This window comes from Nipponia nippon, unplaced genomic scaffold (genome assembly GCF_047370975.1).
Source record: "Nipponia nippon isolate SJK-2023a ecotype South Korea unplaced genomic scaffold, ASM4737097v1 scaffold_7, whole genome shotgun sequence".
NCBI classification, from domain to species: Eukaryota; Metazoa; Chordata; class Aves; order Pelecaniformes; family Threskiornithidae; genus Nipponia; species Nipponia nippon.
Genome location: NW_028262391.1, coordinates 28,019,049 through 28,045,149, shown reverse-complemented (window position 1 = coordinate 28,045,149; position 26,101 = coordinate 28,019,049). Strand labels below are relative to the sequence as shown.

General features: G+C 42.1%; 1 protein-coding gene across 3 annotated transcripts in view; it reads right to left on the bottom strand.

The window, feature by feature from the left end:
• Nucleotides 1-26,101, bottom strand: part of VPS8 (VPS8 subunit of CORVET complex) — an 89,866-nt gene that overhangs the window by 23,612 nt on the left and 40,153 nt on the right. For all 3 annotated transcript variants that reach the window (XM_087740038.1, XM_087740039.1, XM_087740040.1), the window contains 14 exons: nt 22,424-22,543; nt 21,761-21,832; nt 18,996-19,115; nt 17,729-17,785; nt 17,229-17,311; nt 15,795-15,879; nt 14,671-14,769; nt 10,371-10,460; nt 9,879-9,925; nt 4,749-4,890; nt 3,973-4,062; nt 3,504-3,546; nt 2,647-2,750; nt 1,156-1,234 (listed from right to left, as the gene is read on the bottom strand). In XM_087740038.1, coding sequence (XP_087596164.1) covers nt 1,156-1,234; nt 2,647-2,750; nt 3,504-3,546; nt 3,973-4,062; nt 4,749-4,890; nt 9,879-9,925; nt 10,371-10,460; nt 14,671-14,769; nt 15,795-15,879; nt 17,229-17,311; nt 17,729-17,785; nt 18,996-19,115; nt 21,761-21,832; nt 22,424-22,543 — 1,231 coding nt within the window. The remainder of the gene's footprint in view (nt 1-1,155; nt 1,235-2,646; nt 2,751-3,503; nt 3,547-3,972; nt 4,063-4,748; nt 4,891-9,878; nt 9,926-10,370; nt 10,461-14,670; nt 14,770-15,794; nt 15,880-17,228; nt 17,312-17,728; nt 17,786-18,995; nt 19,116-21,760; nt 21,833-22,423; nt 22,544-26,101) is intronic.

The following is a 26,101-nucleotide window of genomic DNA, read 5'->3' as shown; positions in this document are numbered from 1 at the left end:
TGTTATAGTCCCACAGACTTCCTAGCATTAACCTTTGTATGAAACTTGTTCCTCGATCCCCAGTTCCCCAAAGTAAGAGCCAATATTGAGATATGCATGGACCCAACAATTCAGCTTCTTTGTGGGGATAATTAGCTAGTTAGAGCAGTTTGGGAAGTATGCACATTAAGAATGAAAACAAAATAGTTATGCAGGATCGAAGTCTATTATCCTCTCATCATTTCTGGTATCACTTCAGATGATTACTTTTCTGCAGGCATTAGCTCCCAAAAATGGATAATCTAGGGGACATTCTGAATTGACGGGAAAAGATGAGTTGAGGGAAGAGAGGTTATTTATATTTTTGGGTTACTGATCTCTTCAAGACTATCCCCAGGAGTCCAGATACAGCTAATGGTCACCGCAAGGAAAGAAATAGAGGGAGGACAGACAGCACGATCACCACCACACTTACTTGTAATATGTTGCAATCCTTAACCACGCACAACTACAATCACTGTGGGGCACAGGGCTGGACTGGACCAAAAGACACTATTCTGTCCCAAGACCACAGTATCCAAGCCCCTTTCTAACTAGTCCTAAGTCTCCCATAAAGGGAGGCTTTTCAAGATGTGCTGTTGACACCCACAACAGATTCAGGGCACTAGAACTGCAGTAGTGTATTTAGCTAGTGTATTCGAGTTCTACTGGTTTGAGACAATAGTTCTACTGATTCAAGTTCTACTGATTTTAGACAATAGACAGGTGCAGGGATAAGCATTCAAAAAGGCTAGGCATGGAAGATGACAGTGTATTATGCCAGAAGTTCCCAAAGTGCAGACTGCAACCTACTTGCAACCTAGAAAGCCTTTGTATGCGCTGTGCACCTTGGCTTTTTCACAGAGACCATCCTCAATGGGACCAGCTTATGAGCAGAGGCTGTGGTAGGGTTCCTCTTCCACTCAGGACTAAAAAGAAAGTATCTGGCAGCTGCAGCCTACCGAACGTCCAACCTGAGCTCAGTCCTACATCCACTGCAGTTCAGATCTACTGCAGGAGCAGCGAATTTAGGAACTGAGTAAAAAAACTGCTTTTCTTCTAGTCATTCAGTAGAGGAGGAGAGACAGCACATAGATTTTGATTAATATTGGGGGTCACAAAGGCCAAAATACTTACATTCAGAGTATCGACACTGTGAAGAACCAGATAATTTTTGTGGGGACATCATAGCCTCCAGCAGGGGAAACCAGAGGGCCTGAAATAATTGAATGCGAGGAAAAAAAACAGTAAGAACATGGCAGTACTAAAAATGAGCTGTGACCAATGTCAGAGTGTATTTCCAAAGACTCACTTCCACATTCTGAAGAACAGAACTACATTTCTCATGACTGCAGTGGAACAGAACTGAAACATGTTAAAATAACCTCAGAGCAAAGCACTTAGGGATCTTCTTGCAGTCTAGATTGCTCATATCTTACACTAAGGTACTATTCATTGGGGTCTGAGCACAGAAGACCTTTGACTCCTGTTGCTCCCTCTTCTCCATTGTCACCTGTTTCTTTACTGGAATTGTGACAACATAAGAAACCTACTTTTACTTCATTCAGTCCCCAACTACTTCTCCATGTGAAATGCAAACTCTCTGGTGTAGAGACTGCTTACACAACAGGTAGCAACAGGAAAGGGGCATCTAAATTCTCCAGGCAGTATACAGGAGTTGTGAAAATTCACATAATATTGTACTGGGGAAGCTGGTCCTTCATTTGGTGACCAGAGTCAAATCTTATTTGGGCGTCAACAAAGCAATTCCATGAGGTGGAACAGGACCCAGAGTGAGAGCCAACACTAACTCAAATCTATCCAATTAGGCAGGCAGGCCATAAGCACTCAGGGTGTGCAGGCAGACACCTCTTCAATAAAACACAGCAGCTATCTGTTGCACAATAAGATCATTTAAGAGAAGAAACCGAGTGGGTCACCTCATACACTGGGCAGTGCTCAGAAGAAATTACAGAATTCTTGACTTCCAGACATGCCACCTCCTCAGACACGGGAACAATGTTCTCAGTTTTGAGTTCAGTTATGCAAGTTATACATAATCTTAGGAGTAAAGATGCCTTCTATGTCACTGACATTGGCAAAATGGAAATGCAACCTCAGTACAAGCAGACAGGCAAACCCAGTTCTCTCCGCAAGAGCTCAGGCAAGCTGTGTTGTCTCCACCCCTCAAAGACCAGGCTGACATTAAATTCAGGATTTGTGAACATACTCAGAACAGCAATATTCTGCAGCCACAGTGACAGCAGCATCAGCTTTGTGCCACCATAAAGTTGGCTCAAACCTTACTACGCCTTCTTTAGTGCCCAACTGACATTCAAGCCAAAATTTCAACTGGAGCTAAAAATGGGGGAAAGGATGTTGTCTCATCTGCTTCTCCACTACTGATATGCACTTTATTTTGTGCTTCATCCTTACAAGTGAGGATTTCTCTCTTGTGGGTCTGAAACCTGAACCACGGCAAGAAGAACACAAGGCAGAGGAAAACAATGACTGCTTGAGACATATCAGTATCCAATAGACAGGGAAAGGAAGAAGCATGTGAAGAGAAAGTTTCAGGAGATGCAGAGGCCTTTGTTAATTTTAGTAATACTTTTTTTATTACCTTACCTCTCGCTGTTGCTGGTCTAAATTGTGTGAATTCCTCTGGCAAAGGGCAATTGTTTTCATTAAAGTATCTTCAATGTTTTCTAGCAAGGGGAGTTCAGCTGAGCCTAAGTTTTTTGGGGAAAAAACCAAATTGCAATTATAAAAACCATTAGATATGTTAACTCCCAATCATTCTGCAAAATAAAATCATGCTTTTCTTCTAAAATCTGTTCACTACAGCAAGTAACTAAATTACAAAGACAGGTCCTGATTTTTAGCACTTTTCCTGAATAGCACAATAAATTGGGCATATAAAACATTTCATGTAATTGAATAAGGAATATCTTAGCTGTGGGTTAGGATACAATTAAGTAACAAATATGGGCACTGCATTTAATTAGGTGCCCATGAGCCCTTGGGCTAGTGAACAGCACACCTGTGCATATACTCATTTTCTGTAGGCAGAACATTCTTACTTCTCTGAGAAGTTTGCTTCAAAAAAAGATACTTCCAGATGTGTCTCATCACTGTTCGTTTATAATGCCTGCTAAAGCTCCGTAATGAGTTTGAATGGATTCTAACACAGGAATCGTGTCTGGTAAGCCGGTAAGAGTACCAGTCACAATCAAAAGAGCTAACAGGGCAGATGACCCCACATGAAAATCCATCACATCTTGCTAGAGATCAGAGTAACAGAGTAAGGAAGCGTCATCAGAGTAACTACCACAGCCATGTGAATATAAATTTAAAAAATGTCACCACAACACCTAGAAACCTGAAAGAGGATCTCATTATGCCAGGTGTCAGATATATGCACTTTACATTTTTGTGCTTATCTCTTTTTAACAGAAAATGGAATTTAACTTGATAACTCTTACTTTCATCATCTTGTGTAAGCATCAGCAACTTGCTCTGCAATCGCTGAAACAAAAGAGAGAACTCAGAACAGTAAACTTGCAGAATCTTGACAGAAGTGTTTTTAAAAGGTATGGTTACAGAGGCTTAGCCTCATTTTCTTTCCCAATATGACTAACATAGCATAAACATCTTTCCAAATATGGAAAGGAAAATAGGAGCTGAAAGATGATTTTTGATTAAGAAAAACAAATTTCAGCATCTATTATCTACTTGATATTTGTAGACATGCTAGAAAAATATACTGATCTGCTGAGTCTGCACACAACATATTGTTATTTGACAGAAGCTAAATACTTCCATAGATTCTAGTGGAAACAAATTGAGAAGCAATGACAACATGAAACCTTAACACACACCATCATGCTGATGGCATGTCATGCCACGCTGGCATGGCAAAAATGCCACATTCAGGATTTCAGTGTCCTGTACCTCAAGCATAACCAGAAAGGCACCATGGATATCTCCCTTCTTCTCCAGTAAATATGAAGAAGCTTCATGGAGCTGATGTTTCTGGGTTATCTGAGTTAAAAAAAAAAAAAAAAAAGTGAACGTCTATCTTAAGAAATCTGCCAGTGTTTGTTTACTCCACAAGACAATGATGACCAGATGGTCAGAAAGGATTGTGTCTCCATGTGTTCACAGGCACGTTACCCAAGTCTGAGCACTCCTACTTCCCCCCCACCTCCCCCCCCACTGGCTACACTGTGTTTTTTTCTCAACTTGCAGTATTGCCACAACCAGCATTAAAATCTTAAAAAAAAATCCTCTAGAAATCAAGATCAAGGACAGATTATTGTTAAAATTTTCATAAAGGGACACAATAGTTGCTCTCCCAGCGCTAGTCAAATTTTGGCAGCATTGCTTTCCAAAAACCCCAGGCCCATGATTTCGCCTACCTTCAACATACTAATCAACATTAACACAGCCAGTCTGCATTCTGCAGTTACTCAGTAGCTTCAGTGCACTAATGGCCTTTTCTTATTAGCCCTGAGACTAAATTCAGAATCAGTATATTAAATATAGCTAACCATGCTGCAGGAGAACAGTTTAGCAGCTCAAGGGAACAAACAGTGTAGGAAATGGATTGGAAGAGTATCCAGGAACTAATCCACAACCTAGGCTAAAGTACTTTTACAGCATTTTAAAGAGGTAGGAGTTGATTTGAATGCTTCCCCAGCCCCTGTCCTTATACATGTCTTTCCTACCTGGATGGTTTCTTCCAGTCTGCAGTATTCCAGGACTTTAAGCGTCTCCAAAACCTGGTCTGGGCTGTACTGGCACAGTAGCTCAATGAACTGCTCAGTGATGAGGGGTGGTAAGTGTATCAGGTCTTGGTTAATGCCTTCTCTGGAATAAAAAAGGCACAGGAGACTCAAGTCAAATTCTAGCCCAGAAGTTTGTCTGGAAAGAAGAGTTTCTTATGCAATTGTGTGTTGTCTTTTATTCTTAATATAGAAGTAAAAAACCTGGTTTTAAGAGAAAAATTATGCTGTTTCTACTAGTTACTGGTGCTGGAGGTCCGTTAGTAGGCATTTCATTGGGTCCACAACATATTCTACTGATGCCTCAGTATAAATTAGACTACCAAAGACCCCTGTGAAGAAAGACTCCAGCACAGACACCTTTTCAGCAACTCTATGGCAGAGAGGTACAAAGAACTCACCTAAGTTCTTCAATGAAACCTTATGGTCTCCAAGTGGTCTTTTTAGATGCTGATCATCTATTTGTTATATAGACCTTCTCTGCATGTGTTTGAAGAAATATTTAGTTGCTTTTTTCTTATTGCTCCTGAAATGCTTCTTTGACCTGCTTTATCACATTTTAATGTTTCATCTGCTAGAATATAATCCCTTTTATCTACCTCATTGAGATACAACTTCATGCTTCTGTTAGCATTTTTTTTTTAGTTCCTCTTCTCAGACAGAACAAAACTGGTGAATTGGGTTTTGCTTTTGCAGGGGCAATAACTCTATGCACTTTATGGTCATTGGTAGAGCAGATCGCCAACTGTAAGGTTTTGAACCAGACCCTGCATATTGTTCAGCCAAAGGCTGCATCCTCTCTCAAGGGTTTTGCAACCAGCTGCACTACAGAACCATATCCAGCTGGAACTAAAGACATCTACCTCATCTCCCAGCATGGGATCTGCTCAATCAACACAGGTAGGCGAAGTCTCCAACCTCTGCTGTGTTTCCTGCCCTTGTTGTCTCCCTGACCTCCTCTGACCTGTCACAAGCAACGTTGCCATGACGGTCAGGCACTCAGCAGTGCAGACCTGACACTTCTCACTTCTGGTTAGGGCTGTGGGTAATGCTGCCTGGCCTGAGCCATTCAGGAGGCCAAACTAGGGCTTCCCTTCTGATTCTAGACGAGGTAATTTCTGCAGGTGAAGCTCAGAGTACAATTAAACTCATTTAATAAAGATGTCCCTGTAAAAAGCATTTCTCTAATTCCTTTCCAGCAGCAGCTGCTGGCACTTCAGTGGTTTGTGCAGTGGCCATTTTCGAATCCCTTGGCTTATTATTAAGTAAACTCTTAATGTGGGGGAAACAAAACAGAGAACAGAATGGCATGCAGTGCCTATGACTGTCCCTGTGTCTTGACTGTTTTCTACTCATCTTATTTTTAAAAAGAGCATCATGAAGCAACAGATTTCAAAGAGTTAGCATGGAAACGATGATACTTTCCTAGAGATAGATATAGCACCTGCAACCCTTCAAAATGACCAGCAGTTCACCACCACTTCATGTGGCAGTTCTAGGATGGATGCATCACAGAGAGAAAGAGCAGTTTATGCTGTCTAGGAAACAGAGCTCTTAAACCTGTTCCGAAGCTCCTGCTAGGAAAGAAAACAGATCAAGGTATGTATTTAGTTTTGTTACCTTTCTGAACAGAAATTCCTGATCAGGAGACGATGCATTGATGTGCAAAACCCTACAACCACGGGATGGAAAAGGTCTGACATACAATATGATCCTATATTTCCTGGGAGCTACAAGAGCTAACAGGATTACTATCATCCAAGAAAGGCCAGGAGAATGCTGTGCCCCTAGCAAGCCAAAAGAAGCTTACTGTGATTACAATGTCAATCACTTGATTATAAATTATATTTGCCCAGAAATGAAAGCCTCACGCAGATACTGATCACAGTTCCCAAAGTATGGACACAGTTGTACAAAAATTAGTATCCAAACTATTGTGTTCTGACACCAAATAAAGGATAGACTTTTGAAGGACCAAACGAGAACCCTAAATTCTGGCCTTCCGCATTCACCATCCACTCCTCCCACAACACACACCCTATAAACTCCCCCAATGCCTGTAAGGGAGTGAGCGTTCTACTCTTTTTGCAACTAGACTAAAATAAAGAAGCACTTTCTATCTAAAATGATCTCTGTCTACCAAAATGGGAAAAATGGCAAGTCATACATTTTCAGTATGAGAACAAACTTCTAGTCTGGAAATACCTCTGGTACCTCTGGTAATTCATGACTTCATGAGCAAGCTGACCTTTTCCTTAACCATTTCACTAAGAAATGCAGAGAAGAGAGAATGGAAAGAAAACTGGATTTTTATAATGTTAAAACTAAGCAACAGTCTTGAGACTTGCAGGTCCTGCTCAGCTCAGTGTGATCAGGTTCATCTTCAATATAACCATGCCAAACATCTCCCCTGCCATACTCTACATGTGCTTTCCTAAAAGGAAGAGATAATTACTGGTTTCTCACCAGATGAAACATTAAAATGTGATAATTACTGGCACAAGTGAGCCTTGCGAGTGTCACGGATAGCTGGTCAGTGGGACGAGCCATTGTAACAGAACCTAAAAGTTTAGGTATCTGTTAATATATTTATAAACCCAGAACGTTGTATTGCTAAATAAGTTAATATTGTTGGTATAATACACAAACGCATGCTGCAAACAGACACGCTTCGCTGCATTTTTTTAGAGGAAAAAACTTAAGAGTTTAAAATGGAAACGTAGCGAAGGCTGTGATTAATGAGCTGAGCTATACACACTACATTCTCTGTTTTCTGTGGCTGCTTATAAGATACAAACATACAGACATTTGGTTTTAATTTCCCCAGGCAATTTCTGTTAACCCTGTTTCCTCCCTTCCGCCTTCTACATCCTTTAAAATAAATCTCTAGCTAAATTAAATGGGCCAAATTAATCCCTAATGCAATTCCACCAACTCGGATAGTTAAACTAGCATGATGAGTCGTGTCCCCATATGATCAGGCAATCGTTTGTATTTGCGACATTAAAAGCTCATTTACTGCTCTAAGAGTCTTTATTTTAATAAAAAATTTGCTCAAAAAAGCATATAAACATTTAGATTGACTGAAAAGAGACAGATGTTTTCAGAAGAACCTAATCACTATTTTATGTATAGATATACTACAAAGTATAGGTATATCTGCAGATTAGGTCTTGCATAGCAAGATTTCTCTCTCCTTCCCCATCTCTCCCAGGATACAGTTCAGCTCATTCCAATAGGCCTTAGATGCTGACAACCTCATAGCACTGGAAACCGACCACAGGACCTAGAGTGTTATTAAAAAATAAAAGCCCCTCCAGCAATCTAGAGTCTCTACAGAACACTTCTTACCGACAACATAGTTTAATAACAATAGGTTAAACCTTGGGCTTGCAGACCTTCTGCTGAAGGACTGACCTTCGGTCAGTCACTAGGCACATGTGAATCCAAAGTATTTAGTAGTATTTTGTTCATTTTTCTGCATAGCTGTCCCACTTATCTTTCGCTTATTGAGTATTCTGGCAACAACAATCCAGTCAGTACGTGGTTTACCTCCATTACTTGGGATGCTAAACATCTTACTGCAGTGCAGAGAATTAGTGGACTTTGGAACACAGAGGGAAAAGGAACTGTTCATAAGCTTTCCTAAGGGACACACGGCACAATGTGACAAGCCATGTGGCCTAATGCACCTTGCTGAACATCAGCCTTGGAGGGAAAAGCAGAGATCTTTTGAAAGATCAGATACAGAAAGTTGCTTCCTATTGCTGGTTTGAACACATCATGTGTTGCTTTTGATTAGAAGATAAATACAGGAGAAAGGGTGGTATTTAGCTCTAATTATGGTAGAGCTAAATTAGATACGTTTATTACTCAGAGATTATGGAAGCCACTCTATGCATAAGATTAAAATCCAGGTTAATTACTACCTTCATTGGGTCTCACTTGCTGCAAGTGATATCACAGCATAAACAAAGTCCTACTTAACATCCAGCTAGGTATCATTTCTGCTTAACTATTCAATTTTTTAAAAATATATCCATTTATTAACTAAAGAATCTAATTTCTCTCCTATAAAACCCAACCAAGATATTTTCTTGGCAAAATGCTGATTTTATATTGACTTCTAAGAAACAAAATAGGTGTGGAAGTTCACACCTTCCATACAAGCATGTCTGTAAAACTCAGGAAATAACAAATCGTATTTGGTTGTTTTTTTCTTTTAATTTACATCCTAACAAAATCCCAAAACTGATTAATTCCAGATTCTATCTTCCAAAGCATGCTTTTTATTCCACTTCAACAAGAACTGAAACATTGACACTTGAATTTAGATATTACCTTTTCCTACTACTCCTCATAAAGCACAATTAATTTGTAGCTAATTGACAAAACAAGATCCTGCCTTAAATTGCATTAACAATTGCTTGAAGGCAATTGGAGCTGTGCATATATAAATGTCTTACAAAATAAATAAATAAAATTAAGTTCTTGTAGCATTTGAAACTGATTCAACAGAAAGAGAACACTCAGTGCTGAAATACTGAAAGAACAGGAGCAGATGGAGCAAGCAAGTAGTTAAAGAGAAGTTTGCAGTGAAATATGTCAGCAATTCTGAAATAATATAGAAATGAAAAATGCCAATACACCAAAACACTTTTCTATTTATGTTAAACTTGGGCGCCTCGGTCAAGTAATCAGTCAGTGGGTTGAGAACAGAAACTGCCATTTCTAAGAACAGAAATGTCAGTTTCAGTCACAGGGTAACCATTTCACAGCCTTCTCAAAGAAGCCATTACAGCAAAGCCCAAACTCCCACCAGCGTGGGAGAGGTGTCACATTGCACGTACTGGAACCCACACCACCTCCCAGTTAGGAAGCCAGCACGGCCTCTGCTAAAGGATACTCCCCAGAACGCTTATTTCTGTGCTATCCTTCTCAACTTTGCGCAGTTTGAAGAGCAAGTCACCTTTTCCAAGCCCTAAACTTGGCTGTAGGCTGCATGTCAAAGGAATTTATTTTAACCCACGTATTCAAGCTGTAGATTGCAAATGGTCTAATTTTCTTACATACCTCGGATCAAGGAGACTCCTCAGAAACTGGAAGAGTAAAAACTGGTCCTGTACAACAGAGGAGGAGACAGAGTATTACTATTTTAAATAATGTGCTATAAACCAGTGATTCCTGAACTATATCCGTGGAAGAAAATACTGTTCACGCCTGGTGCCTGCTGAAGAAGTTGGTTTAGGCATTTGTCTTGCATAAATACTCAGAGGATATATTTGCTGACAACAGCTCTATCCGATCTGAGTGCAAGCCATACTGAACTCCAAATGGAAAACTGCATTATCAAGTGATGCAACCAGCACATTTTTACGGCCAGAACTCTACAAACAGGCCAAATAATTTAAATGTAGCAATTCCTGCAGCTGAGTAACTATCAAGCTTTTTTTCTTCCATTTATGACACAGCAACAACTTACCATTGCTCTTAGCAATCATTTCTTACAAGAATGGCAACCCCACTGTAAAGAAGCACCAACATCAATGAAGTCTGACACTTTACCTGGAGGTTTGTAATGATGCTCTCAATCTGCTCACTGAAGTGAATGGCTACCAAGTCGGCTGCTTTACATGGGCTCAGCAACAGCAACTCCTTCGGAGAGGGAAACACAACAAAAATAATCACTTTTAATTTCATAGGCAATATGCAGTTTCACTGAGTCCATTCATATTGTCCATTCATCTTTGCCTAGATGAAAGGTCTAAAATAATTAATACCATCGCACAAAAAGTGATTTTGAAAAAAATTAGAAGGAAGGGTAGTTTGTAAAAAGGCATTTTTGAAAGTCGATCATTTTACTACACAACAGGCCTTGTAAGAATGCAAAACACTTCACACCAACGAGACCACATCTCAGTCCTAAGGCAAGGAAACTATTTCATCAGGTTTTCTGACAACTGCCTTTTACCCCCTGCCAACAAGACCAGCTAGTGCCAGCTAGGAGCCAGCAGCAGAAACAAAGCCCTCAACTGACCCTAGGGAATTTCTTAGTCAAATGGAAACAGTGTTTAACTGGCTTGAACTGAACCAAACCAGAGGTTTAAAAGCAGGTTTCCTGTAACTGTTAACTGTAACTGATACCTGTCCAGACCTGAAAAAAAACAATTTCTTTACTGTAATAAAAGGAAAAAAATCTTTAAAATGCCTGTGGTTTGGCATCCTGTCAACCTTGATCTAAAAGGCTTCATATCATAGAAGTTTACACAATCCAGAACATGAGTTTTTTTGCTCCTACTGCTTCTAAATGCATCCATGCTTCCAAACAAATGAGAAGCAACTGCTTCAAACCCATATTGGGTACCTGGTAACCCTTCCCAAAAGCCCCTGCTAAGCCTACAAAGGAGACAACGTTGCTTTACTAAACAAAAACAACTGTTATACTGGTAAAGAAAGAAAAATTTCATAAATATACATCCAGAAGAAAAAAAAAAAACCTCTGAAAAAGTTACTTAGCACTAGCTTGGTCTCCAGACAGATGTAGCAGCCACCAAATTCAGCCAATGCCAGCAACAGACCAGGGTGAAGGGAAGAAAGGAAGTAACAAAGAGTGTGACTACTCCACAAGCACTTTAAAGAAGAGCTATCATAGAAGAGGCATTTTGTGAGGTTTCCAAAGCAAAATTTGCCTACCATATTTTCTGTAAAGCAGCTCTCTGGTGTTTGACCTTACAGCTTTACTGCATGAGCCACAGCTCTTAGTTGCTTCCCCAATGCTCAGGAGCAAGACCCCTTCATCTCACAGGCCCAGGCGATTCAAAGGACCCAGAAGATCTTAACCACAGTAGTGCAGAGAAACGCAGAAAGGATGTAGTGTGACTGCTTCCATTTGTTTCTCTCTCTGGACAAACCCTCCCTGAGAGTCTCGAGGACTGCTGAAGATAGGACTGACTGGCTGAAGGGAGATGGCCCAGCCTCCCTGTAACTGACTGCAGCTCTTGGATCAGTGTGACCTTCATAGCCTACCCCTAAGCAAAAGGTTTGGGGCTTGGGTTTTCATCCTTTCCCAGGTTTGAGCGATTTGCAAACATGGTACTTCCTAGGTAGACAGCCCTTGAGGAGACAGTACCGACACAAGGCACATGGGTCTGAGGACAGAAAGTGACCACCACAAACAGCACTATGACTGAAGAGAAGCCTTGGGCTTTATTTTCAAGATAAACATCAAGGAACAACAGGTAGGTAGGATGATGGCGAAAATAAGAAGTGGCGCTGATCACAAACCCCACTTTCTGTCATACGATCACCAGGAAAGCCTCTCTAGACACTGCTAGTTTCAACTGAAGAGGCTGGTTTGCTACTGTCATACCTCAGCAGATGAAAGGACAGTTGTTCAAAGACCTGAAATCACAGCACTGTCCTAGTAAAATGCTAGTTACTATTTTAAGTCTTCTGAATGTCTGAGAGCAGATTAATACAATGGAGAGAAACAAAAACCCATAGCAGCCAATAAGCTGTTAAGCCACATGAAATTGTGTATCTTGTTCACCAATCCTGGGAAAAAGAAGATGCCAAAAGGAAAGAGGGAGTTCATAGAATCATAGAATGCATTGGGATGGAAGGGACCTTTAAAGGTCATCTAGTCCATCCCCTCTGCAATTGGCAGGGACATCTACAACTGGATCAGGTTGCTCAGAGCCCCATCCAGCCTGACCTTGAATGTTTCCAAGGATGGGGCATCTACCACCTCTCTGGGCAACCCGTTCCAGTGTTTCACTACCCTCATCATAAAAAATTTCTTCCTTATATCTAGTCTGAATCTACCCTCTTTTAGTTTAAAACCATTACCCCTTGTCCTATCGCTACTGGCGATGCTAAAAAGTTTGTCCCTATCTTTCTTTTAGGCCCCCTTTAAGTATTGAAAGGCTGCAATAAGGTCAGCCCACAGCCTTCTCTTCTCCAGGCTGAACAATGCCAGCTCTTTCAGCCTTTCCTCATAGCAGAGGTGTTCCATCCCCCTGATCATTTTTGTGGCCCTCCTCTGGACCTGCTCCAACAGGCCCATGTCCTTCTTGTACTGAGGACCTCAGAGCTGGACGCAGTACTGCAGGTGGGGTCTCACCAGAGCAGAGTAGAGGGGCAGAATCACCTCCCTCGACCTGCTGGCCACACTTCTTTTGATGCAGCCCAGGATACGGTTGGCTTTCTGGGCTGTGAGAGCACATTGCTGGCTCATGTCCAGCTTTTTGTCTATCAGTACCCCCAAGTCATTCTCGGCAGGGTTGCACTGAATCCCTTCATCCCCCAGCCTGTATTGATACCGGGGATTGCCCCAACCCAGGTGCAGGACCTTGCACTTGGCCTTGTTGAACCTCATGAGGTTCACACAGGCCCATTTCTCAAGCTTGTCCAGGTCCCTCTGGATGGCTAATAATCAATAATCAATGGCCAATAATCAAACAATAATCAAGAAGTGGCTCCACCAGACTGAGAAAACATAAACAAACAACTCAATATAAAAAGCTGGCAGTCTTAGCCTACAATAAGCTTATCAAAACTGGTACAGCACAGTGAGAAACATCAGGAAGGGCAACCCAGGACATTTCTGATTTGTCCTGCGACACCCAAGCATGGAACAGCAATTGTAAAGGCCTCAGGCTGAAGAGACCCAGCAAGGAGACCCACCTGTGATTTGATAAAGACACAAAATAAGGCTTACAGAGGGAGGCTGGCTCACTCATCATGCCAAACATTTGGGCTGTATATACCAATACAAGCAGAGACAAGGGATGCAGTAGGAGAAGAATGAAGCAGACACAAGGAAGCAGCGAAGCAGACAGCGGTTTGCTCAACTTGGAAAGCCCACTGTGGAACCACAGTTGTTCTGATAAGGTAGTAATGAGCCAGGCCCGCTCAGCCACAGCACAACCATCACCACCACCTACTCCCATAGACTCTGAAAGCGCATCTGGAGAGTGGGTGTGAGCTCAGTGATCTGCATGTCATACAGCTGGATTCACAGCATTTCTTTGTTTATTGTCTTTCAAACCATTTCCCCTCTTGGTCCATTTTCTCATTAGTCATGCACTACTTGCAGATGCTGGTAGAGACTAAAAGTGTTCTGTATCTTTCAAATGTACCTAGTACTTTTTTGTCCACCTCACAGGACACAGACTTCTGTGGCCATTTTCTGCTAAGTAGTCAGGGCATGACTGCTTGTTTTATAGAAAGAGTTATTTTCCTGGCTTATCTCCAGATCACCCTGGAGGGGACTGACACCACCTTGTAGGAACTAGAGATATTATGGATTTCCCATGTCTACTGACTATTATTTCAGACACATCTCCATCCCCTGAAGCAAAGAGAGATTGCAGAGATGGGAAAAGTTATTAGCTACAGAAGTCTAGCAACAGTGTGTCTTACAGTAGAAGTCATGACCCTGTCTTCCCACAGGTTAGAACTGCCAGGGTACCAAGGCTGAATGCTATTACCATTGTAAGGAATTTGATACCACAGACTGTGAGGTCAGTGATGTCAATGTCCCGACCTTGCTGCTGCTGTACGCTCAGGAGATGAAAGTCTTGCTAATGGTTCCCTTCCCTGCTACACAGCACTCACCAGCCATCATCCCCTGATAAAGTCCCATTATCCAGAGAGGAATACTTGAAACCAGGAAACCGAGGAGGCCAGCCAGAATCTAAGAGATGCACTTATATTAATGTATGAGGCTACTAAACCTTAAAGTCAGAGCTTCCTAAACAGTTGTGATTTGAAAATGTGGCATTTCTGCTTATGGAACAGCACTAGGCACATCCGACTGGAGTTAGCAGTAGCTCAGGTACCACGCGTTTAGGATACACTGTACCTCTATATGTTCCAAAGCTTTCTGCCACACTGACTGCTTTTCTTCAGCACTGTAGCCAGGCATGGACAGGATGTTGTGAATATAGTTGAAAACTTCTTCCTGTAAGGCATAAAACCATAAACGGTATAGTATGTTCTGCAGCGCCATTAACAGCATTAGATGTTCCTAAGGGAAAGCATTTCAAACAGTCTTAGGAAGACCTCAGGGCTAGTCTGATAAGTTATCTGCAGGCAAGATTATATGTCCCTAAATAGCTCCTGAAGAACTGCCAGGCAAAAAAAGCCAAAAGGAACAGAATAGATGCTAAATGTGTTAAGCACTGAGGTCAAAGAGAATTGTTCTTCCACTATTAGAAATATCCCCTTCTTGCTCACAGGAAAAAAGGACAGGACATCACTCTTTAGCTAGGAGTATAGGCAGAGAAAAGAATGCTCTACCAGAGAGCAGGTCAGTTTTCCCAGCATATTCCTGAATTCCTCTTTGACATTAGCCCCAGGTTCTGCACTGTCCTCAGCTCAGATGCTCTCCTGTATAATATTTTTTGACCGTCTCACTATCACAACCTATCTCTTCTGACTCCTTCACCCACACAACTTTCAGCATAGTGGTTTCATAAGGAGCTGGTGAGATCAAATTTGCCAGACTCTCCTCCCAACTTCTATTGGTGGTAGGGAAGAGAATACCTCAAAAACTGTGGCAGATATGCAACTTATGCATATGCAGAAGGTAACTGTAAAGAGACAGTAAGGGGAGAGAGACTCTGTCTCTGTCTCTTTACATCAATCCCAAAGAGGGGATTGATGGCAGAAACAAAGAAGTATTGCAGCTAGCAACATTTGCAATAAATCCCACCTTGCACTCAGGTTTTATGTATTAGCATTGTTTAAATTTAAAAAGAAACAAAAACCACTGAAGCTTCCAAAAAAATAAACTCTTCTCCAACACACACACAAACACAAAAAGCCTGACTATAACTAAGAAAACTCAACTGTAAAAAGAGGACACTTTTCAAGGCAGAGAAGTATGACAGAAGAGGAGGGCTGTTGTGCCCATTCACACTCTGGCCAGCAGGACAGGCTGCACTGCTATGAAGAAGAAAGGCCAGAAGCATCAGTTTTACTCACCTTTCTCACCGGATCACGCAGGTAACAGCCAATTATTTTGTCATAGCGAAGCTCTCGTTCATACATGAACTCGCAAATCTGATAGCTAAAACGAAAAATACTTTCCACATTAGGAAAAACACACTCCTCAGCCAAGCAGCTGAATAGAAGTAGGGAGCTCAGATCCAGCACAGTTTGGATGCACTCAAAAGAAAATGCAGCATGTTTTACAAAAAGGATTTGGAAGTATCTTACATTAAGATTTTCAGCACACAGGTTGGATGGCTCCAGTTTACATATGCCATTTAGTATCAGCCACAGGCCAATCAGCCTATCAACCTCCCTTCTTTTTGGGAAGTTATCAGAGAAAACTGGAGTTACTGAGGTGAGAGGCAAGGGACAGAGGACAAAAATCCTTAAAGAAACCAGGTTTCACAGGTTCTGCTGTTCATAGATCATCATCCTTATTTCCATAACACACTCAGCTCTAAGCTAGGCCAAACCACAATACTAATTTGAAGAAATACACTGAACGTGACTCAATAACATGTTATGACACAGCTTCCTACCTTCAGATTTAATAAACATCTTTAATATTTTGAGACGTTAGATAAAAACAGATGCAACTGAGACAAAACAAATGAAAAGTCTGCTAAATAACATTATACTATAGGTCTTTTAGCTCTGATGGAAGTTGCTGAGCTGGTGGTTCTGGCTGTCAAACTCTCTGAAGCAAGGAGGAAAAAGGCATTTCTTGAGTCTGAAAAATTTGGTTGAGTAACTCTTTCTAGGACACACAGGAAAACAGGCATGGCATACCCTACCACTGCACTTATATCCCTCTTGTCCTTTGTAGTATGGTGGATTAATTCACAGAACATCCAAATTCAAGACTTCGATGAAGATGCCCCTCCCTGGCTGACTCTGTTCATGCATGGCAGATTCTTGCTGGAAGTGTAAAGCATCTAAAGGAGATGGTGGAAATTTTTAGCCTTTCCAGACATTGTGTTTGTCTCTCCTACTCAATTCTAAAATGAGTACCATGGGGGTGGCTTCAGACCCCTTCGTGCTCTTAAATCCACCTGTGACTCTCACCCCAACAAGCCATCTCCATCTGTCAGTGGTAGAGCATTCAAATATACAACTATACCTTTGAACAAAGCCTGGGCTCTAGGATAGGAAGTGCCAAAACTCATCAAGCCCCACACGGTTTCATGCTGAAGGGTTTCCACAGCTCTACCCCCTCTTATCTTAACAATGCTTTCTGTAAGAACACCCAGTAGAGATAACATAGAAAGACTGGGTCTAAATATGAACATATTAAATGAAGCATATGTGAATGCATAGGGAAAATAACACCAAACACAGCTGCAAAGTAGGAACAAGAAATGTGGAGGAAAAAAGCTTTGGAGGAGATTTAAAGGCAGTATTTATATATTGTATACAGCAACTTACAATTCTGCTTTTTCTGCCATTTGGATAAGACGGCTCTCTTCAAACTGTACTATTCCTCCTGCCTGGAGCAATTCTAAAAGGACCTGCAGATATTGAAGGCCAGTTATTTATATTGCAGGAGTACCTGGACAGCCGGTGCCATTCAAAAGTACACTGTTCCTGCTCCATTAAACTTTGTATTAACACAGGGCTTATTTTACAGATTTTTTTTTAACTGATTGTCCATTAACTATGAAGGTCATGCGCTTATCCAGGACTTTTCCTGCCTCTGTTCTTACTACTGTCAAACCTCTCCTGCAGGCAATGCTGGGGTAGGAGCCTCCTTCACTCCTGCTGTGTACAGCACTGCACAATTCTTCCATGCTGGCCACCATTCCTATACTAGGTGACTGCTTTAGCATATGACCTTCAGCCAGCATATGTTCCCAATGAGGCTGAACTTTGCTTTACAGTCTGGTCATATCTGATGCTTAAAGAAATGTTCCCTTGAAGGCCGTTACCTGTTGCCTCTCTGAATGGCGGGAGTCATCATCCGGACTGCACAGAAATTCAAGGACCTGTGCAAGGATGTAGAGGTTAGCATGAGTTAGGCCTAGTTAGTGTAGCTGTTGGCATAAACCTAACAAGCAGATTGTGAGCACCAATAATGGCAACAGCAAATCAGAGCACAACACTGCAATTTGAACCTACTATTCATCTGTGACATACACTCTACTTGGTCCTGTAACTAAGGACACTTAAGAATACTGGAGTAACCAAGAACTGCTTGAAGACTCCAGGGAGGGAAACCCATGACTCTGCATCAGGATCTAGAACCAAACTTTGGGGAACCCAGGGAATACAGAGTAACTCAGGGGACGCCATGACCCTGCCTTGGACCACACACCAAACAGCTGGAACCACTACGCTGACCCTTTCAACTTCCCTCCTGGACTGTGCCATCTCTGCCAGAAAAACAGGAAAGCATGTAATTCATAAAATTCAATATATCTGTAATTACAGTGTTTAATCCAAATCCATTTCACCTCCACAGACTTCTTTGGTCTTACATTATGACAAAGGACATATACTTTCTAATCTGTTTTTTATTACTGTTCATATACCCATATTATCATCAAAGCACAACTGCTGTAGCCATTGAAGCCGCCACCTCAGTCCCAGGAATTTCTGGGACTTAAACTAGGATATAAACTTAGCCCATGCAAGCTTTAGGTATGCAGTGCTGCATATCAGCCTATTTCAAACAGCAGAGAAGGATGGTGGCCATGCAAACTAGAAATTACCAGCTATGACTACAAGCTCTGTATGCTCACTAGTACCGTTTTAGTTGCCATCCTTTATCTGCCTATTTTGGCATCTCCATACACGTAACAAGTGACAACAGAGCCACCAAAATGCTCACTGGGGCTTAAAGATAAACAGCTTGGTTCCGGCCCTTATGGGCCTTTGCTTTCGCTCTCCTGACACACTAGCAACCACCGGAATCTGCCATTCCATGGAGAGGAGCACAGGCTGTTCCATCTCCTAGGACCTGACCTTATTTCTCAAACAATTCCAGCAGAAAAGCTGAAATACGGAGCTTACTGTGCTTCTGTGGTCTCTCCTACTCTGCTTCTTTGAAACCACAACAAAGTCCCAACAAGATGCTACCTGTTTTATAACGCACCAGTCCTTCCAGAATTGCTTCAGTCCACAGCACTAGCCACACTTTCTGTGGTGCTGCACCCTGTTTGGAACTTTTTCCACCCTTCACAAAAGAATACTTGCCTGGTCAAAAAGTGTCCTGTTCACAAACAATGTGTTGTTGGGCTTGGCAAGCTGACGGGCAAGGAAGGTAAAGAGACAGCCAACCTGCGATGGGGTGAAGTCAGAATTCTCTACCATGACCTGAGAAGCATTAGAGAGAAAAGGCAAAAATAAAAATACAAGTGACAGATTCTGCAGCTGCTTTTGGGAAAGCAATCAGGACACTGCAACAAGAAATCCCTGTACAGGCATCATGTCTCCTCCTACCCCAGACATCTACACAATCTCCTGGTGCTAGTTCATCCTGAAGATCAAAAGATAAGGCACCTTCCATGGCATTTAACTGTGTCACCTGAAGACATAGACAGTGGATGTGTCCTTGCTAAATCACCTCTGTCCTAAAGCTGAAGAGGCTCGACCTCTCTGCCATATACTCAAGGGAAGCGTTCTTGCATGTCCCTGATTTTCGGGTGTGAGGGGGCTCCAAACCCACATTTATCTCCATCTCCGTAGTCTGTGCTGATCACTGGACATGTAACAGTGCTTCTGAGCAGAGAAATGTTTTCACATGAGGAAAAAAGATAAAATTAATAATTATAGGAGAAAAAAAAATACATTTGACTTCAAGTCCCAGGCACTCACCACTTCAATTGTGGTATGCAGAACAGATCAAATGACTAAGAAACAACTGTATGTTTGGGGAAAAGTTTCTTTTCTCACATTAAATTAGCTGTTAGTCTATGAATATTTTGAGAAACTTGTGGCTGTGCTGACTTGACTTGAAATTACAGAAAAACGGAGAGTCACTACAAAAGGGATTTGAAATCTGAGAAGTGCTTGTCACCTGTCTGGCATATAAAAAACAAGCGTGATGTGTCCTGACTTGGTGTCTCATGCTTCTGAAAAAATCCTAAACACTAAAGGAAAGTGAAGTGCCCCTGTTTGGAGAGTCCCCCTCTCAGAGCAGTGGGTTTAGTTGGGAGGAAATCCATCATCTGAACAACTCTGTCAGCTAACATCTAAGAATTGCTCTAGCAAAGCCTAGACACGGAGCATCTCACAGTTTATAACCTCATTCAGTCTAAGCTTGGGAGATACAATTGATTTCTTAAAGTGACCCAGAGTTCCAGATCCCCATGGGATGCTAATGGTTATCTTACACAAGTGGAGGCAGACAGGTAAGACACATTAAGAAATCAAGTAGAGCTCTGCTTGAAACATCAGCTAATTCTATCATTCTTTTCTAATCTTCATTTTCTCTTTAAAAAGGCTATTTCATACAGGAGCCTAGTCAGAATGGCATTAGCTAACAGCATTAAAAATATGGCTCACTAAAACAATAGGAGTGTTTTATTCATTTTGGCTTTCTTTTTGACAAACTGGGTCCTCATCAGTCCATGTGAAGGTGAAAATACTGTACCTCTGAAACAGAGCAACCTTACAGAGGCTGCAGGCCAACCATGTGGACTTTCTAAAAGATGAGATATTTGGCAAAGTTTAGATCAGCATTAGCAGAACATCTATATTGATCAAACTATTTTAAAAGTGCATGTATTTCCTAAGTGGTTTTTTTTGCCAGTGATAAATTTAAAGAAAAAGTTTGAATTTTTTTATTTTTATTTTTATCTAAAAGGAGAGCAGATTCCAGACCAAGGGACTGACAGTTCCCATAACATCAAATTGTTTGCCTGCAGATGCATTTAATCCTGCAGCACTTCTCACAATTGCACTCCTTTTCCCCTCCAAGCGCAGGGTTGAATTCTGTTGTGGTAGACATTTGCTACATGGCCAGCAGCACAGAGTAGGGCTGTAAACAGCTCAATCCAGCCTACGCTGTGCCACAGGAACACATCCCACAGTAGCTCCAGAACACAGCTGCAGTGTGCCACCTCCTGCTGACGGTAGCTAAAGACACAAAAAAGCATGGGTTAACCCAGCACAGAGCTAACATCCTTACAGCAACGTCCTACTCAGGCAGGCTCACAAAAGTTTCCCCACAGTGGCATTATCTCAGCCCCTCCAACACAGACTACTGCAGCAGCACCGTCACTGAATTCACTTACTGGTGCCCTTGCTCTCATCTACCAATGATGACAGTGACAGGAAAACGCTACTTATGATATGTTTATACATAAACAGCTTCCAAGTGGAGTTACTCATTATTAATGCTGACAGCTTTGAAGGGGAAACTAAACGGCATTTGGCAGCGATAGCTTTTAATGAGAACATTCATTGTTAAGGAACACGGTCTGCAGATGACAAGTGATTTCTAGAGCACCAGGCTGATAACTCTGACATTCCTCTTCTCTCGCGTTTACTAAAGATAGGCCTGTCATTCTGGGTATGCTACATCCCGAACACAGCATTTACAGATACAGGGAGCAGAGTTTTATCAGAAGAGCCTTGGCACCCTGCCAAGCACAGGATTCCTGGGACCTGTTTTCCTGCTCAGAAGGAATCAGGGAGTGGAATCAATGAGAAGCAGATAAAAATAAACTTAACACTGCAGAGAGGAGAAATGTGACAACAAAGTACAACCCAGGAGAAATCACAGACAGGAAAGGAGACCTCTCTGTCACCATATTTAATATGCAAGAAGCATCACTTCCGAATATCCAACTGACAGCCTTGGCTGAGGAGAATCCACGCTCCAGCCCACCACCTTCTCAGAGGTGTCATCCAGGGCAGGACTGGAAACATCTCATCCATATTACAGGCTTTACTGCACAGTCTTGTATATAATCAGTCAGATGTAAACACAGAGGTTAATTTTTAGGCACACTCACTTTCAGAAGTATGTCCACAATTCTCTGTTGATATTCCACAGCTTGCTTGTCATTCTTAAAGTCTTCAAAAGTCTGCATGAGGCAAAACACTGAGACCTTGAGAAGAATGATCTCCACTGCCAACCCCAGAAATACAAGCAAACACAAAGAAGCAGCCATATCACAAAGCTGACAACGCTTTTAAGTCCTTTCTGTGCATATCACCTAAGCAGCAGGTTCCAAGATAGAATTTGCTCTTTTGTAACTACCAAAATGGTTCTTACATATTCAGGTAAAAGTAACAAATCCAAATAGACAGAGGAAATTCAAGAAATTTGGAAAGAAAGGTGTATCTTTATGCAGGAGAAAGATATAGGTACTAAAATACTCTACAAATACATTATTCTTGTTTTACCTGTGCCTTAAACATGGCCTCTGTTACCAGAGTCTTCATTGTATAATGTCACATTCATCTGTTTATATTTAAGGATATAAAGGACTATTATGATCTCTGATATCTTATAGAACACACATCAAAACTGTTCCTGCATCAAGGCAGTAACTACTGGTTTAGCTAAAGCATGAACTTTTAAATTGGAATCTTACAGATCATGCAACCATGACATAGATGATGGAAGAAGTGGTGTTGCATTTTTCTCTTGGAGGAAATCAGCAATCTCTTACCAGAGCAAGGACATTAAGGAATTCCCGAGTGTCAAAGTGCAGCAAGGTACGAACATGAGGGTAGACCTCTTCATCCACAGATCCCTCAGTTGAATGTAGCCGGATGAGAAATTCAAAGACCTGCAATGAAAATTCAAACAAACACAGCAGATTTCTTATGGATTTCAGATAACTGATAGCAGAAGCACATGGGAAAGCAGCATCGTTACCTGCTTTGCACCTAAGCTTTAAAGCACCTTAGGAGTCCATCAGTGTTCTTACTTGAATGATGTTTTCTGCTGCTTGTTAATAGGAAAAAAATTCCCCCTCCTTAGACTTGCCAACCAATTTAAGATCAATCAAAATTTAAGATCAAGCAAAAATTAAGGCTTATACTTGCAGACTGAAGCATGTGAAATTAGATAACTCCCTCCCCTTCCTGGCAGCTCTCCTGAGAATCTGTACAACTCCTCCTTATCCAGGGCACAGCTCCTCTCCTTGTCAGCACTTCCTTTGGGAAGAGCCAGTCAATCTGCCCCCTCACTTTGAGGCACAAAGCTCTTGGCACTGCAAAGACTGACTTAGGTACTATTCAACTCTCTATCTCCTCCACTGACTTTCTAGTCCCTGAAATTTGAGCATGTCTTTCAAAGTGAAGGCAACTCCCTTTATTGAACCACTGACAGAGGCGTCCAGACCCTCCCTGGGAACAAACAGTGCAGTGACAGCTCCAGATGCCTCAAACATGCTCACAACAGATCTGGCTACCAGCAGAAAGAGAGCAGACTGCTGCAGACTGGCTAGCGCTCCTCAGTATGTGTTAAGATACACACTGGGATCCCATGGAGAACTGACAGGCAATATATTCTCCCAGCCATCCTCAGGAAATGCACATTCTCTCATTTACTCCTATTGAGAGTTAACTTTCCTGTCACCGCAGTGGCAGTGAAGCCAGGAGGAGTTAGCAGCTTGACTTTCAGACCCACAGCCTTTGCTGTTGGCCTCCTTGAACCCGATAGCCACCTGCCAGCTAGGAACTCTTAAGAAAACAAAACAAAAAACCCAGACTGTAGCTAGAGTGGATTCAAGTATCCAGACAGAAAGGTGTTACTTAAGCCAAGCTCTCAGGAACACTGTCAGAGAGAGGTTGATGGCTCCTCCCCAGAGCTACTGCTGCTGGTTGGGCTACCACTTCCCCTTAGACCTTGAGCCACAGTCTGTTGCTGTGCCAGCTCTAGTGTGTGCAGGGGGCCACTTCATAAGGACAAAGAGAGAGGGCAAGAGCCTAGTGCTTGAACCAGCAAAGGGGAGCAGACTGGTTTGCACACCCTGTGAGGAAAGGGTCTGCAGTAACCCAGAGCTACCACGTAGCTACAAGCTCTGGATTAGGGGAAAAAAAAAAACCAACAAAACCACCCACCAAAAAACCCCACCCCACAACCAAAAAATATCTGTTCCATTGTACTGCAAAGAGAAAGTGCAAAACAGAAAGCGCATCCTCTTACTGAAACCCTGAAACTAAAGTGAAACACCAGAGAACCCAGAAAAATGTTTGCGGTAAAACTGGCCAGAAACTCAGGAAAAGTTTTATGAGCACAAAATGACGATCAGGAGCTTCCTCTGTTTCAAGAAATTGTCAGAGATGACTCCAAAGGAGTTAAGTTTTGCCTTAGACCAACCTTCAGACACAGCTTAAAGAGAAAGAAATAGTCAGCTTGAAGGCTCTGATGGAAATAATGAATAAGAAAAGGGGATTTACTTGGCAGTGACCAAGCCAACTTTCATGACATGTAACCTGCATGGCTGGTCATACTTTTGGCATAAGTTCGCTGTGATTTTAGCTAGGTACTCTCTCCCTACGATGAAACCATTAAGAATGTGCTCACACCGGTCCTGAGCAAATATATAAGGCATATTCAATAGTACTCGTTCCCTTGAAACAACCTGCCAATCTCTTGGGCAATCCAGATGGAAAAGGCTATTTCTGCCGATGTGAAAGCTACTGTTGCAGACTCAGAACAGTGTGATGAATCTGGTCAGCCAAAGATGGTCCAGTGAACAGGGCGGCAAAGAACAACATGAAGAGATGCAGCTCAAGAATCAAACCCTGTCCCAAAGGAGGACAGTAGGATAAGCCTGCACTGTCACAGGATAATAGCAGCACACAGAAGCCTTCAGGCATCAGCTGCTGTTCCTGAAGTGCCCTGGGAAGATGATTTGGATGTTAGGTCACAGTTCTTCCTAGAGGTACTAGGCAGAACAACAAAAGAACGAAAGATGGGTAATCAGCCTGTGCTCAGCCCACAGGGTGTAAAACAAGCAGCTTCAGAGCCTGTAAACATAGGTATAGACTTTTGAGAGGCAACTAAGATCCTGCCTTATAAGCAGAATGGCTGGTCGTGCTCAGGGCCAACTCTCCCAAACTAAGGATGGCCAAGATGGGTGGATGAAGAGGAATGTAGTACCAGCCTATTGCCTCCTAACCAGAGCTGGAACAGACTGAGAAGGCAGATGATCATAACAGAGTCACCACAAGACAGGAAAATATCAAGCCATGGGTTGCTTTATGCCTTTTCTTAAGAGAAGGAAGAAACTGGCTACCTTTTAAGTTGTCTCAGAGTGGTGCTGACTATCAGAAAAGGGAAATTGTCTTTCCAAACACCATCACTGTGGAATAGTCTTTCGGGAATGCCTCTTCCCTTCAGTGCTGTGGGCAGGAGGCAGTAATAAGGACATAAGGGAAGGAGCTGTCAAACAGCCTGAATCACAGACCTCACAGCCATCACAGATTCACCTTAGCTCCAAATCTCAGAAATAGTCATAGACATCAGGGATGACAGGAATGTAAGCTGCAGGCCAACCCAAAAATCCCCATACAAAAAGCTGGAATCACATCAAGTGGAATCAAATGCTAGGATACAGGAGTTTAAGTTCAGATCTTACTGCATCCTCCTTTCTCTCCAAGTACCAAAAGACGTCTAATGTTAAACCCTTTCCCAGTTCTGTGGCCCCCAGAACGTCCTTCCTGCCAAAGGAGGCTCTCAAGAGGGGTTCCTGAGACAAGTCTAAGGAGACATGTTGCAGCACCCTGAGCCTATTAAGTAGCGCTGGCTAACAATTGCCCACATATGACTGTGTAAAGTGGCAGAGGACCAGCCACCACTGAAACAGGTAGCTGGCTGACCCTGCGAGCCAAGGGTACAAGGATGCAGTTTGGAGTACTTGATTACAATGTGCTCTCGACCTCAGCTGAATATCTGCAGTTATCACAAGGCTGGAAGTTTATCTTCAGCAAATACAATGTCTTGATGAACAGAGATGAGCATGAACACACACTAATATAATTATGACCATAAAATCAAAAGCCTCAGAAAAACCTGCAACCAAGAGCTACTTAGTAGAGTCATTTTTACCTACTGAACTCTACCTAGTACTACCTAACTCAGCAGTCATGGCACACTCCACCTCAACCACCTATTTACTAAGTATCTGTGGATATGTGATCCGGATTTAAGTGGTAGGGCAAACATATTCACCCTGCATATGGGAATTACACCTAGAGGACAGATGCATGTGTGTCCTCAATACCTGAGACAGGATAAGCCTCAGAGGTGAAGATACGGTGACAGGATACTAGAGCAAAGACTGACAGAAATGCATCTAATGGGACCTTCATTATGGGAAATGACTGTGCTGAAC